The 15729-nt window shown below is 38.3% G+C and overlaps 1 protein-coding gene and 1 pseudogene across 14 annotated transcripts in view; one reads left to right on the top strand and one right to left on the bottom strand.

The window, feature by feature from the left end:
- Window positions 1-15729, bottom strand: part of HERC1 (HECT and RLD domain containing E3 ubiquitin protein ligase family member 1) — a 188747-nt gene that overhangs the window by 142153 nt on the left and 30865 nt on the right. For all 14 annotated transcript variants that reach the window (XM_078079228.1, XM_078079231.1, XM_078079238.1 and 11 more), the window contains exon 2: window positions 1742-2697. In XM_078079228.1, the coding sequence (XP_077935354.1) occupies window positions 1742-2671 (930 nt within the window). In that variant the 5' untranslated portion in view covers window positions 2672-2697. The remainder of the gene's footprint in view (window positions 1-1741; window positions 2698-15729) is intronic.
- LOC118547469 (SOSS complex subunit C pseudogene) lies at window positions 8447-8715 on the top strand (annotated as a pseudogene).

Here is a 15729-nt window from a genome sequence, read left to right as displayed (position 1 = left end):
AAGCTCATTTACCTTTTTTTTTTTTAAGATTTTATTTATTTACTTCACAGAGAGAAAGACTGCACAAGCAGGGGGAGCGGCAGGCAGAGGGAGAGGCAGAAGCAGACTCCCCACTGAGCAGAGAGCCTGATGTGATGTGGGGCTCAATCTCAGAACCCTGGGATCATGACCTGAGCTGAAGGCAGATGCTTAACCGACTGAGCCACCCAGGCGACCCTCATTTACCTTTTAAACTCAGTGCCTAACAGTATCTGGCACTCAGTGCTAAATAAACACCTACTGGCAAAGGCCAATGGTGTTTTTATTGCTGTTTATTTTCAGAATTCAGAGATATACATTGACATTATTTCCCTGCTCTTTATTTAAATAGAAGTTAACGAGTATTTTGTGGACGCCCATTCAAACACAATTACTACATATGTATCATTAGTGAAAGTTAAGAATCACACAAGTAAATAAAAATAAAGGATTGAATTCATTTTTGTTAGGCCTTACATCAGGTACTCAGTTGATGGTTATATGTCTCTCCCTTTAACTTCTAGCTTGGGAGTAAGTTTTGTCCCAGTTGTTCAGGGGTAGAGAAACTTAAGGCAGGGAAGATCAGGTCAGGTTGGAGTCCAGAGTACCAGGAGAGGATATACCTATTTTCTGAATTCTCAGACAACACTGTAAAGTATAAGAAATGTGGGTTCTGGGGGCGCCTGGGTGGCTCAGTCAGTTGTTAAGCGTCTGCCTTCGGCTCAGGTCATGATCCCAGGGCCCTGGCATCGAGTCCTGCATCCGGCTCCCTGCTCAGCGGGAAGCCTGCTTCTCCCTCTCCCACTCCCGTTCTCTCACTGTCTCTTTCTCTGTCAAATAAATAAATAAAATCTTAAAAAAAAAAAAAAGAAATGTGGGTTCTGGAGACCAAGAACATTAGACTCAATCACTTACTGTGCAAGAAGGAATAATAAACGTAAATTTCAATTAATAATCATTCCTTTCCCCTAAAGCCAATCTGAGATTTAATTAAATTCAATCTAATATAGGCCTGTGGTGACTTTAGGAGAGCCAAACTAAATCAAATATACAAGATTCTTCCCGAGAATAGATCCAGAATTCTGTGGAGAGCAATCTAGTTTTCTGGGGTACCCTCATCACAATAAAGAGCTATATTATAGGGTATAACCACGGAGGCTATGGAGGGAGACCCCTTCTGACTAGGTATATTTGTCCCAGAATGAAAGAGGCAAATGGAGAGAAAACTAGAAATCCAACAATAATATAAACTTACATTTTACTACTTTATTATATTTTATCTACTTTAAGGTAGGCCTTCATGGGAAAAAATAAATCAATTTAACATAAATACAGTAAAAGCCACATACAGTAGTCAGAAAAAACATGGGCTTTGCAGACAGACTAGGGGTTGTAAGAATTAGTTAACACAGCATCTGCCCCATAAGTATTTAACTAGTATATGTTTTACTTCCAATTCTTTTGCCAAATACATGTGTAAATTTAGGATAACTACCAGTTTCTTCATCCCTAAGATAAGGATAAATAATATCTACCTCACATACTAACATGATAATTGAGTCAGACAGTGCATATAAAGCACTTGGTTGGTAGCAGGCCCTCAACAAAGGTTAACTCTTTTCCTCCCTAACTCCTGGTATTGGGGAGCAGTATATAAAAGAAGTCCAAAGAGGAATGAGATGAGATGTTTATTACAGATTAAAGACAGATTTATAGTACATACCAAAGAACGCCTCATCTGCATTAATATAGTCATAAAGCAGTCAAAGCTGATCATTCCTTCCTGGCTTGATAGTAGTTTGCTTTTCTCCATGGAATTTACAACTGCTGAAGCCCCCAAAGCCATTTCTATCCATTCAAGAAGATACCGCAAAGAGCCTCGCTGAGCTGCTAAACCAAGTAGCAACTCAGAAGCTAATCTACGACCTAAAGTGTCTGCGCCAGAATTGGGAATAGTTACTCCTTTAAGAAATGTTGTCACTTGTGATAAGCAGTCCAAACCCATCGGAGGAATCTTGCTTTCATTTGCTAAAGATAATGGTGGCAAAGAGCTGACAACTTCAATTGCAGTATGAATAACATCGTTGCAAAGACTAAGACCAGGTCCTGACACGGGCATCATCCAACTTTGTCTTAGAAGTGCAAATAATAAACTTAGACCAGTTCGAACACCCATTTCTATAAGTGCATCAGTGCTTGACCGGGGACGTTCACTAACAGAATGGACATCTGCTGAACCAGAGCTGCTCTCCGGAGAATGCTGCTGCTGTTTCACTTTGCCTTTGTCGTGGTATTTATTAGAAAGTGCATAAAAGACACGCTGGAGTACAAGTAGTCGTTTCCGAAGTGCCCCAGCAAATGGGGAATCTGAACATACCATCTTCGCTAGTGCTAGCTGGCTGCTAAGAAGGGCATCCAAATAGTGGTCCTGCTCATCACTTGAAAGAGACTCACGCTCAAAGTCTGGCAACTGTGGTCCTTTGAGGCACAAAACTTGTTGGGGCAAAGGTACTACTTCTTTATTGCTGACCAGTTTAGAATACAGAACAGCAACTCCCTCTCTTGTAGCAATAGATTCACTATCCTCTGTAATCCAGGAGCTGTTGAGGTGTTCAAGCCATTTCAGTTTCACTGGTGGAACCATAGTTGCCATGTTGGTTTACTCTTCAGCCATTAGTTCTACGAAGGGAGATGAAAAAGCAGTCAGAAACTTACACAAATGATTCATAAAATGTTTCTGAATTTCCATCCTACAGTTACAATTAGCGATTTCAAACTGGTGAAACAAAGTCTGAACTGCAGTTAACAGGAATGTACCAATATTAGTATTTTAGCTTTCATAAATCTACTATAGTTAAAAGATGCTAATATTTTTATTTATTTTTTAAAGATTTTATTTATTTATTTGACAGAGACACAGTGAGAGGGAACACAAGCAGGGGGAGTAGGAGAGGAAGCAGCAGCCTTCCCGCCGAGCAGCGAATCTGATGCGGGGCTCGATCCCAGGACCCTGGGACCATGACCTGAGCCGAAGGCAGATGCTTAATGACTGAGCCACCCAGGTGCCCCATAAAATTTATTTTAAACATTAGTGATTTCCGTACCTTTTCTCTTCAGTTTCTGGTCCCACTGTCAGTATAACAGTGGGTTTTACATGCTGATCATCCTCACCCCAAATTCGTATCTCCAACCCACACCTCTTCCCTGAACTCCAAATTCATATATACAATTGCCCACTTGACCTCACCATATAGGTATCTAATAGGCATCTCAACATACTCAAAACTGAATTCCTAATCCACCACTACCACCATGCCCACCCAAACCTGTTCCTCCTGTAGACTTCCTCATCTCAATAAATGGCAACTCTATCCTTCTACCTCCTTTGGCCAAAACCCTTGGGAGTCACTCCTCCCTCTCACACTCCAAATTAGTCAGCACTACTTTCAAATATATCCAGAACCCAAACAGTTCTCACCCCCTTCATTGCTAAAACCCCACCCCAAGCCATCATCTCTTGGATCACTGAAGGAACCTTCCTACCAGTATTCCTTGCTGTACAGAGGAACCAGTGACTCCAAAAGGGCAGAAATGTTTTTGTATATTTTGTTAACTGCTGTATTCCAACACATAGTAAGTACTCCATAAGTATTTGTTGTTGTTTTTTTTAAAGTACTTAAAAACTAAGTCAGATGGGATAAAATGTTCACAAAACATATATCCCACAAAGGACTGGCATCCAAGGTACATAAAGAACTCCTGGGGCACCTGGGTGGCTCAGTCGTTAAGCGTCTGCCTTCGGCTCAGGTCATGATCCCAGGGTTCTGGGATCAAGCCCCACATCGGGCTCCCTGCTCGGCAGGAAGCCTGCTTCTCCCTCTCCCACTCCCCATGCTTGTGTTCCTACTCTCGCTCTTGCTCTCTCTCTCTGTCAAATAAATAAAAATTAAATAAATAAATAAAAAGAGCTCCTACAACTCAGTAACAATTTAATTTTTAAAATGGTCAAAAGACTGAACAAAACTTCACCATATATGAATGGCCAATAAGCACAAGAAAAGTGCTCAACATCATTATTCATCAGACAATGCACATTAAAAACACAAAGAGATACTATTACCCATCCAGGAGCATGGCTAAAATTCACTTAAGACTGACAATACCAAATATTAGCAAGGATGTAGAGCAACCAAAACTCTCATAAATTGTTTGCAGGAGTGTAAAAGGGAAGAAGCACTGATAGTTTCTTTCTTTTTTTTTTTTTTTAAGATTTTATTTATTTGACAGAGAGAGACACAGCGAGAGAGGGAACACAAGCAAGGGGAGTGGGAGAGGGAGAAGCAGGCTTCCCACTGAGCAGAGAGCCCGATGCGGCACTCGATCCCAGGACCCTGGGACCATGACCTGAGCCAAAGGCAGACGCTTAACAACTGAGCCACCCAGGCGCCCCACACTGATAGTTTCTTATAAAACTAAACTGATAGTTTTCTTATAAAACTAAAACTAATCTCTACTCAATGAGCCAACAATTTTTTTCCTAGGGGTTTACCCAAAAGAAAACACAGGTCCATAAAAAGACTTAAATAAAAATATGGTTGCCCCTAGAAGGTGAGAGCATAAATAAACTGGGAATGAGCATGAAGGAACTTCCTGAGGAGGTGATAATATTGAATTACCTAGGCATATGCATTTATCAAGACTCAATAAACACACATTTAAGATTTTTACATTTCACTGAATGTGAATTTTACCTCAATAAATACTGAACTCTAGTTGATATGCATACTGAAGTATATTGTGGGGGGAGTATACTGATAACTATTAATTAATTAATTAATTAATTAATTATTTAAAAGATTTTATTTATTTGACAGAGACAGACAGGGACAGAAGGAACACAAACAGGGGGAGTGGTAGAGGGAGAAGAAGGCTTCCCGCTGAGCAGGGAGCCTGATGTGGGGCTCAATCCCAGGACCCTGGGACCATGACCTGAGCCGAAGGCAGACGCTTAACCGACTGAGCCACCCAGGCGCCCCAACTATAACTTATTTTGAAATGCATCAAAAAATAAGATGCACTGATGTGTAACACATCTTTATATATCCTTATACATACCCATATATATTGTGAGTAGATATGTGATAAAACAAAAATATTAAAAGATTAATGGTAGAATCTCAGTGGTGAGAGTGGTGTTCACTTAAAAATCTTTCAACTTGGGCACCTGGGTGGCTCAGATGGTTAAGTGTCTGCCTTCGGCTCAGGTCATGATCTCAGGGTCCTGGGATCGAGTCCCGCATCGGGTTCCCTGCTCAGTGCAGAGCCTGCTTCTCCCTCTCCCTCTGCCACTCCCTCTGCTTGTTCTCTTCTGTCTATCTCTCTGTCAAATAAATAAATAAAATCTTTAAAAAAAAAAAAAATCTTTCAACTTGGCCATATATTTGAAATTTTCATCATAAATTATTGCAGGGGAGGTGGGGACTAAGTCTATAGAATGGAAGTCATAACACTTGGTACTAGAAAAACATCCTCAAATACCGAAGGGCATTTTATTGTCATAATACAGGTAATCTTCAAGAAAGAGCTCCAGTGATAGTGATCCTAGACTAATTAAAAGGAGTTTCCTATTTCTCAGTATGCCCTATTAAATTCTACATATAAAATCTGATGACACTTCCCTTCTCAAGATTATGATTATTATGCTTAATTATCTTCATTAGATACTCAGAAAGTATGTACTTGGAAAGGGGAAAATAAAACATAAGCCTCCTCCCACTTCATTTAGTAATTATTTATTAAACATTGTGCAGAGGAGGGGCACCTGGGTGGCTCAGTTAAGTGTCCAACTCTTGATATCAGCTCAAGTCTTGATCTCAGGGTTCTGAGCTCAAGCCCCACACTGTTTAAAAAAAAGAAAAAACAAGACAGCTGAGGACAATGGCAGCTGAATAACTATCTCCCCAAATTTCTTCCCTAACAGTGAGAAGGAAAAATTGAATTATTATTATTATTTTTTTAAGATTTTATTTATTTATTTGACAGAGAGCGAGAGAGAGCACAAGCAGGGAGAGCAGCAGACAGAGGGAGAGGGAGAAGCAGGCTTCCTGCTGAGTAGGGAGCCTGATGCGGGGCTCCGTCCCAGGACCCTGGGATCATGACCTGAGCGGAAGGCAGACGCTAAACCAACTGAGCCAACCAGGTGCCCCGGAAAAACTAAATTCTCCACAAAACCAAACCAGTTCTGAATCTATTGTCAGACCATGGATCCCTATGAGAATCTAATGAAAGCTGTGGATTATGACTACCCAAGAATAAAATTCTTATGCACATACTCATAAAAATATGAGCAAAATTCCAAAGGTTTCACAGATGTCCTAAAGTCATCTATGTACTCCAAACTGATAAAATTTTATGGATATTCTAAAACATCTTATTAGTACCAGTAGAAAATCTTTAAAAACCGACTGTATTTCAACAAATAATTCCAAAATTTAGATATAACTTAGACCATATTTCTAACTGTAAAGCAGTAAAACCAAAAAGTATTTACAGGACAACTAATATGGAACTATCTCCAAGATACATTAAGTGAAAAAAATACGTACTCATGTGTAGTATAATTCATATTTGGTAATATTTACATTAAAAAGGATTTAAATATGCATGTATGTTCGTAAATGCAGAAAACTCTGGAATACACACAAAAACCTAAAAATATTAGTTGCCTTTGAGGGGAGGGGACCTGGGTTACTGGAAGATAGGAGTAGGAAAGATATTTACTTTTCACTGCATAACCTTCTGAATTTCATATATGTGCATTTGTTACCAAAGCAAATAAAAAAAATCTATTTTTAAATAAAGAAAACCAGGGAAGCCTGGGTGGCTCAGTCATTAAGTGTCTGCCTTCGGCTCAGGTCATGATCTCAGGGTTCTGAGATCGAGCCCCGCATCCGGCTCCCTGCTCAGTGGGAAGCCTGCTTCTCCCTCTACCACTCCCCCTGCTTGTGTTCCCTCTCTCACTGTATCTCTCTGTCAAATAAATAAAAATCTTTCAAAAATAATTTAAAAAAAGAAAGAAAGAAAGAAAACCAAAATAAAGAAAAAGCCAAACTTTTAGAAATGCTCTTCTACAGTTTTTTAAACAAAAAGGGGAAGAGAAAAGGATTTCACAATTTCTAGAAAAGTATATAAATCATTATATATCAACAAAATGTAGCCAAAGTTGACCCAAAACAAATGTACATCAAGAATGACTTTGATGGGTCAAAAAAAATTACAAGATGCCATTCCAGGTTCATCAAATTGTGAATTCAAAGGAAAGAAAGTCAAGAGTATTTAAAGAATAGAAATGAATCAGAATAACTAAAAACATAAAAATGTTCATATAAAATCGTAAGAAAAAGAACCCGAGTTCAGAATGTGAGAAAAAAATTTAATGAGCCAATGACTTTCCTTTTAGTTCTATAATCTACAATGAGTCAAAACCGATAATTTGGAAAATAAAAATTATACAACGCACCTAGCACAGTGTCTGGTATTTAGTAAGTCCTCAATGAAGGATGCATTTGAAGAAAACCAACTAGCTACTAATTTACAGTGAATTAGAACTGGAATAACATAGTTAGGATATTAGTGAAAGAAATCAGTAATGAGGTTCAAAGAAACTAACAACAAAAATCAAGCTCTGAATGTTTTAAGAGAGAAATCTTTTTATGCCTTCAGGAAATAGACAATTCCTAAACTACTTTAAACGTCTCAGGGCATTGAGGAAAGGGTCTCTGCTCTTCTTAAGTAGTCAATAAAGTAATACCAAAACTCAACAAAGCACAAAAAATACAATTATAATACTGCCCTATAAAGGAGCTGTAAAAATCCACAACTAAAATATTAGCAAGCAAAATGGAACAGTATATTAAAAGGTTAACACGTGACATGTTGAGTGGGTTTATTCGAGGAATATAATGATGGAACAACATAGCAAATCTATTAACATTAACAAAATCCATGTTATATTGAGATGTTAAAAAAGCAGCTGACAAAATGCAAGATCAATTCCTAATAAAAATCTAATAATAAGGCAAGGATAAAGTTTCCTTTTTTCAATCATTAAAAATTTCATATCATAAAACAGAAGAAAAACACTAGCAGCACTGGTTCCAGAAGTCAAATACAAGACAAGTGCCCACTTTCACTGCTATTATCAATAATGCAATTGAACAAAAAAATAAGTATTATAAAGTATTGTAGAAATTGCTATCACAGTGAGGTAGCTGATTACAGAATAAGTAAAAATCAAAACTCAAAAGTATCTAGCTCTAAGTAGTCACATTCCCTTTGGAGAATCGTGATCCAGCTGTGGGGTGGTCCCACACTCTCATGACCCTGCTCACCAATTGCCCTGAACATAGTTGAAACAGAAAATAGGAAGATGGCTGCAAACCCTTCAGGACAAGGTTTTCAAAACAAAAATAGAAGTTGCAATCTTGGCAGAACTGGACAAAGAGAAAAGAAAAATTACTGAAGCAGAACCAATCTTCACCAAATCATCCTAGAGCTAGCACTGTGCTCTCAGAGACCCTCAAGAAAGACTTCCAGAATTGCAGCATGCACATACACATTCATCTGGACACTTCAAAACTCAAGACTCTACATGAGAATCTTATTCTTCCCCTTTTACCTCACCCTGACCCAGAATGAAGAACATATTTGCAATGAAAGTGACTTTATAATATCAAATGCCAAAGCTACTATCATTCAGTGCTATACAAACTATGACTCAGTATTTGGGCAAACTTTCAAATTTTGTGCTTCCTTAAAAGAAAGGTGTATGTAAGTGAAAGCAAAAATAAGGGTAATCTGGATGATGAGAGGTTTGGAAGTTGTATTATCTGAGGAACTGATCATGCTACCTGTGACTAACTTTTCTGTAATTCAATTTAACTTTAACTCTAAATCAGACTCTAAATTGGATGGTTACATAAACTCATCCCCTAGTCCCCAAGAAGTTGGACTAGGTATATTATTTCCACAAGACTTTAAAGAACTATTTATAGTACTTAACTTTAAAGAAACAAGAGTATTCTTTAAAAATATAAACCAATAGGCTTAAATAAACTGCATTCATATTTGCTATTTATGGAATTGATGTCAGTGTACCTTCTGATCTTACAGTCAACATAGCCAGAAATGTTTTGTTTTTTTTTTTTTTTGAGAGAGAGAGAGAGCGAGAGAGCACGTGCAAAGAGGAGTGAGGGGGGCAAAAGGAGAGAGAGAATCTTAAGCAGGCTCCAGGCTCAGCACAGAGCCTGAGGTAGGGCTCAACCCCACAATCCCAAGATCATGACCTGAGCCAAAATCAAGAGTCAGATGCTTAACAAACTGAGCCACCCAGGCACCCCCATCCAGAAAATATTCTCTGTTAACTCATGACTAGTTCCCTAGTCTTAATTTTAAAAGAAAACCCAAGATAAGCCTAAATTACCAACCAGTACACATCTTTTATAAACATACACCACTATAAATGTGACTACATTCTATTAAAAACAGTTACAAGACCAAAAAAGTCAAAAGTATCTTTAAATAACTACAATAACCAGGGATTATATAATATGTAACAAGAAAAAAATTGCAGAGTTGTAATAAACAATATAAATACCTAGTAATAAACTGAACAAGTGCAAAAATTTTATTAATAAATACGTAAAATTCTACTGCAGAACAAGAGATTCTTTTAATAAATGGAGAGCTTAAGCAATGCTCTTATTAGGAAGACTCCACATTTAAGGTGGTCAATTCTCCTTCAGTTAATGTATAAAATTAATTCAATATCAACCAAAATCACCCTGGAGTTTTCTAAAACTTGATAAAGTGTTTAAAATTATCTGTAAAAGTAAATACATAGGAATTGTAAGAAAAAAAAAAGAAAGAGGGACAGAAAAAAAGATCTCTGAAAAAAAACTGGAAACTGAGAAAGGTCCCAGCTTACCAGATACTAAAAATTATAACGCTAGAGGGACGCCTGGGTGGCTCAGATGGTTAAGCATCTGCCTTCAGCTCAGGTCATGATCCCAGGGTCCTGGGATTGAGCCCCACATCGGGCTCTGTGCTCAGCAGGGAGCCTGCTTCTCCCTCTCCCTCTGCCTGCCTGTCTGCCTACTTGTGATCTCTCTCTCTGTCAAATAAATAAATAAAATCTTAAAAAAAAAAAAATTTTAACGCTAGAATAACCAAATGTGGTTCTGACACATGAACATATTACATTAGAAAATATCAAGAGAAGAACTGAGTGTCCAGAAGGAGATCCAAGTACATATAAAAGTTAGTATATGATGAATGTTAGCATATGATAAAGGTGTTAATTCTAAGGAATGCATACACACTACATCCCACTGTGTACAAGGACACATGTTTAAGGATTTTCATTACGCTCTCATTATAATAGGGAAAAACCTAAACATTCATCAATAGGGAAGAGATAACTAAAACGTGGTATATTCAGATGATGCCAAATTATAAACTTTATACCATAAAAAAGTTAACACATGCAATTCAACAAAACTAATAAAATTTTCTAATTTTCAAAATAAGATTTAGTGTTTAAGGAACACCAAAAAACAATACTAGAGGAGCTGTACTGCATAAGTTAAAAGTAAAAGCACCAGGGGGGCCTGGCTGCTTAGTAGGCAGAGTATACAACTCTTGATCTCGAGGTTATAAGGTCAAGCCTCACAGTGGGTGTAGAGATTACTTAAAGATAAAAAAAATAAATAAAATAAAAAAGTAAAAGCACCAAAGTCTGAAAGACTGGCTAGGTTTGAATCTAGGCTATATCACGGTCTACAAGTTCCTCAATTTCTCCATGGCTCAAAGTGCTTATCTATAAATTAGAGGACAATAAAGAGAACCCGCTATGGTTATCATGAGGGTTAAATGAGATAACACATACAGAGTTCTTAGAATCATTGCCTGGAACCTAGTACACATTCAATAAATGTAAACTGCTATTATGATCGTTATTATTTTGTTCCTTATTGCTATCTCTACCAAATATTGGTTGTAGGGGTGCCTGGCTGGCTCAGTCAGTGGAGCATGCAACTCTCAATCTCAGGGTTCTAAGTTCAAGTTCCACGATGGGTGTAGAGATTACTTAAAAATAAAATCTTAAAAAATATATTTATATACATATAGATTATAGATGTATGTGGAGATGTATATAAAAGTATTTTTTTTTTAAAGATTAGAAGGACAGGGACACCTGGGTGGCTAAGTCGGTGAAGCGTGTGACTCTTGATTTCAGCTCAGGTCATGACCTCAGGGTCGTGGGATTGAGCCCTGGGTCAGGCTCCACACTTGGTGCAGAGTCGGCTGGAGATCCTTTCCCTCTCCCTCTGCCCCTCCCCCCTTCAAATAAATAAATACATAAAATCTTTAAAAAAGATTAGAAGGATAGACCCCCAAACTCATGACAGTGATTGCATGGGGGGGATGGCAGGTGCCAAACAGGACATCAACTTTGTATGTTTCCATTCTTTTATTTTTAAGATGATTACATAAACTTTACAAAATTTTAACACTGTTAAATGACAGTAGATATAGGAGAGTCCTTTTTTATTCTTGTACTTCTCTTCAGTCTTAAATTTTTCTCAAAAAAAGCTAAAACAAAAAAGCTGGTATGATCATATTGTTTTCAATTACAATATAGTCAAAATTTATCATCAACTATCCCATTATTATTTTAATTTATAATATGCTTGTTTTTACAAAAAGCATTTTAACAACAACAAAAACCCTACAAATGTCTCTTTTTAAAGGATTGATTTTGTCTGTCTTGTTTCTAACTATAACACAGGTTTGGAAAACAAAAATCAAATAACACAGGCTTAACAGTATTTTATCCTTTCTCAGGCATAGAGAAATCTGCAGTTATAGGACAAATATCCTAGAGCTGATATATTCATCAGCCTGCTACCTCAAACACCTGAGATATATTGCACATAAATATCACAAACATAACCTCTGGGCATATTCTGATGATGTGTTCTGTAAAAGAGAAAGATGAATCATAAGAGCAAGAGTTGCCAGAGATAAGGGGATGATGTTTTATGAATAATTCTGATCAATGGAGAAAGGTTCAAACAACAAAATACTGCGTCAGACTAAACATTTTCAATGAAACTTTTGAGTTATTAGATAAATCCTATTTATTTCCTTTTTAAATACATTATGTTGCAGGCAAATAAAAGAATAAAAAACGGGGGGGGGTGGGAGGGGGAAAAAAAAAAAAAGAATGAAAAACAATTCGGGCGCCTGGGTGGCTCAGTCGTTAAGTGTCTGCCTTCGGCTCAGGTCATGATCCCAGCGTCCCGGGATCGAGCCCCGCATCAGGCTCCCTGCTCCATGGGAAGCCTGCTTCTCCCTCTCCCACTCCCCCTGCTTGTGTTCCCTCTCTAGCTGTCTCTCTCTCTGTGTCAAATAAATAAATAAAATCTTTAAAAAAAAAATTAAATATGTGTTTCATGTTGTTACTGTCCCATGGTTTTTTATGATAATTAAAGTATCTCAAATCTAATAGGTGCTCAGTAAAGGCTTTTGAATTTTACATTTTAGTTTAATTTTTATTTTTATTTTTTTTATTTTTTTTAAAGATTTTATTTATTTATTTGACAGACAGAGACACAGCGAGAGAGGGAACACAAGCAGGAGGAGTGGGAGAGGGAGAAGCAGGCTTCCCGCGGAGCAGGGAGCCCGATGCGGGGCTCGATCCCAGGACGCTGGGATCGTGACCTGAGCCGAAGGCAGACGCTTAACGACTGAGCCACCCAGGCGCCCCAGTTTAATTTTTAAAACTAAAAAAATTTACATTAGAAACTACTGGATTTAGTCCTATTTCAGTGCCCTTATCCACATATTAGATCCACAATTAGATCTTGAAAGACTGGGGTGGGGGCTAAAGGATTACATCATTTGACAAGATCACACAAAAGGTGAACGTTAGAATCAGGATTTAAACACAAGTCTCCAGAGTCTGAAGTCCAGCACTATTTCCACAGCTCCATAGTATCACTCCCCCGAAAAATTAATTCTAAATGCGGGGTGGATGTAAGAATCAAGGGTGAGAACTTGTCCAAATACACACGCCCAGCTCCCCAACCCCAACCTACCCCACCAAAGAATTTCTTTTGGAGAAGTGTGATATTGCCAGCCCCCATCTTCACCTTTGTAATCAGTGCCTAAGGATGATAGCTGTGACACTGTGATTTATAATAAGAAATATATATTTACTTGGTCACTGTCCCCATTCCTAGCAAAAAGCTCCTAAAAACCCTTGGAATTTGCTGTGATGAGAGTAATAAAAAGTGTCTTTTGTTATATTAATTGACTTTTGGAAAATATCTGAGGATAGGGGCTAGCTGCCAGGGGAGCCAACCATTGTGACTACAGGGTAGGAAGGTCCTCTGACCTCTGGGGAGGGGAGAGGAACTGAAGATTGACTTCAACCACCAATAGCCCATGATTTAATCAATCGTGTCTTTGTAATGAAACCTCCAGAAAAAAGGGGGGGGGACTAGCTGGCTCAGTCAGTGAAGTGTGCAACTCTTGATCTCCAGGTTGTGAGTTTAAGCCCCATGTTGGGCACAGAAATTACTTTAAAAGAGAATCTTGGGGTGCCTGGGTGGCTCAGCTGGTTGAGCATCTGCCTTCGGCTCAGGTCATGATTCCAGAGTCCTGGGATCGAGCCCCACATCGGGCTCCCTGCTTCTCCCTCTCCTCCCTGTTTATGCTATCTCTGTCTCTCTCAAACTAAATAAAATCTTTAAAAAGAGAGAGAGAGAGAGAATCTTAAAAAAAAACGGGGTATGGAAAGCTTCCAGGTTGGTGAACACATGGAGACTCAGGGAGCGTGTCATGCTCCAAAAGGGCTTGGAAGCTCTATACTCTCTTTCCCCATACCTTGTCCCATGCATCTCTTCCATCTGGCTGTTCCTGAGTTATATCCTTTCATAATAAACTGGTAATCTAGAAGTAAAATACTGCTCTGAGTTCTGTGAGCCCTTCTAGCAAATTAATCAAACCCAAAGAGGGGTTATTGGAACCTTCAATCTACAGCTAGTTAGTCAGAAGTATAGGTGACAATATAACATAGGGGGGGGTGGCAGTCTTTAAGGACTGAACCCTTAACCTGTGGGACCTGACCCTATCTCCAGGTAGACAGTGTCATATTGAGTTGAACTGCAGGACAATCAGATGGTGTCCAAGAATTGCCTGGTTTTGTATAAAACCCACACATCAAAAGTGGAATTGGAGTTAGAATTGTACATCTAATTGGAAATTCTCTCTAAGCTGACCCATTACAGTAACTTCCTTATTCAACTCCCTGATACCAGATTCTCCCCAACTCCTGTTCATCCTCCATCTTTCTACAAATCTGTTATGCTCTTGTTTCAATCCTCAAAAGGCTACTGGTTTACCATGTAAAGGCCAACTGCCTTACACCAGCAACCACCTCCTTATAATCAGGAATTTAAGTACTTCCCAGTTGATCTTCTTCCACCCTCTCCTATGCAAGACCTTTTGGAACTTGAAGACTAGGCTTTCTAATTCTCTAACAGAATACCTCTCACTCTGAACTATAATTAATCAGAGTTTTTTTACTCTAACCCTAATAGATAATACTTCAATTTTAATTCCCTAGCATGCAGCCTAAAATATTACAGTGTTTGTTAAATTAACTAATTAATTACAACTAATGTCTACATTTATTTTTTTTTAAGATTTTTATTTATTTATTTGACAGAGAGAGACACAGCGAGAGAGGGAACGTAAGCAGGGGGAGTGGGAGAGGGAGAAGCAGGCTTCCCGCGGAGCAGGGAGCCCGACGCGGGGCTCGATCCCAGAACCCTGGGATCATGACCTGAGCCGAAGGCAGACACTTAAAGACTGAGCCACCCAGGCGCCCCTAATGTCTACATTTAAATAATATTAGCTACCAAAAGAGTAACTTTCAGACAAGTTAACTTCAAATCAGTCAATGACTGACTAAAACTCAATTTAGGAGTTGTACAACTAAATTATAAACTGTAATTCAAAGGAAACAACCTCTTCTACATACCTTTTTCTTCAGTCCTGATATATAAATCTTTGGGAAATGGTGGCTATTATCATTACCATTATTATCTCCAACCACAGATATAGTTACTATTCATGTAATATCTATATCCAGCCCCTAACCTCAAGTATAAAGTGTAGAACTAAAGTCTAGAAGTGTAGAAGAACTTCTAAAAAATGTAGAAGAACTTAAGTGTGTCTGAATTATAATATTGTTCCTTGCCACAAGTATCCAAAGGAGGCAATGATCCAGAAAGCCCTTGAAAGTTATTATAATCTCCATGGGTAGCAGTGGAGGTCAGACTTAGGAGAAACTAGGGACTTTGAAAGCAAAGAATATAGAATTTGAGAGAAGACAGGAGATAGAAAGTAATGAAACAATAAAATACTACAAAATGACAGTAAGTACTTATATTCACAAGGATAGCCGCAAGCAAGACTAAAAATGCAGAGAAGCAAGAAGAGGTCAGAGAATTTCTGAGGGCAAGTTTCAGGAGCTGTTCCTAAGTCTCGCTCAAGATTCTGTGAAACCAAATGAAGGGAAAACAAACCACAAGTTCATCTCAATTGATTCAGAAAAAGCATCTGATGAAATTCAACACCTTT

This window comes from Halichoerus grypus, chromosome 8 (genome assembly GCF_964656455.1).
Source record: "Halichoerus grypus chromosome 8, mHalGry1.hap1.1, whole genome shotgun sequence".
NCBI lineage: Eukaryota > Metazoa > Chordata > Mammalia > Carnivora > Phocidae > Halichoerus > Halichoerus grypus.
This window is presented reverse-complemented; position numbering and strand designations above follow the sequence as displayed.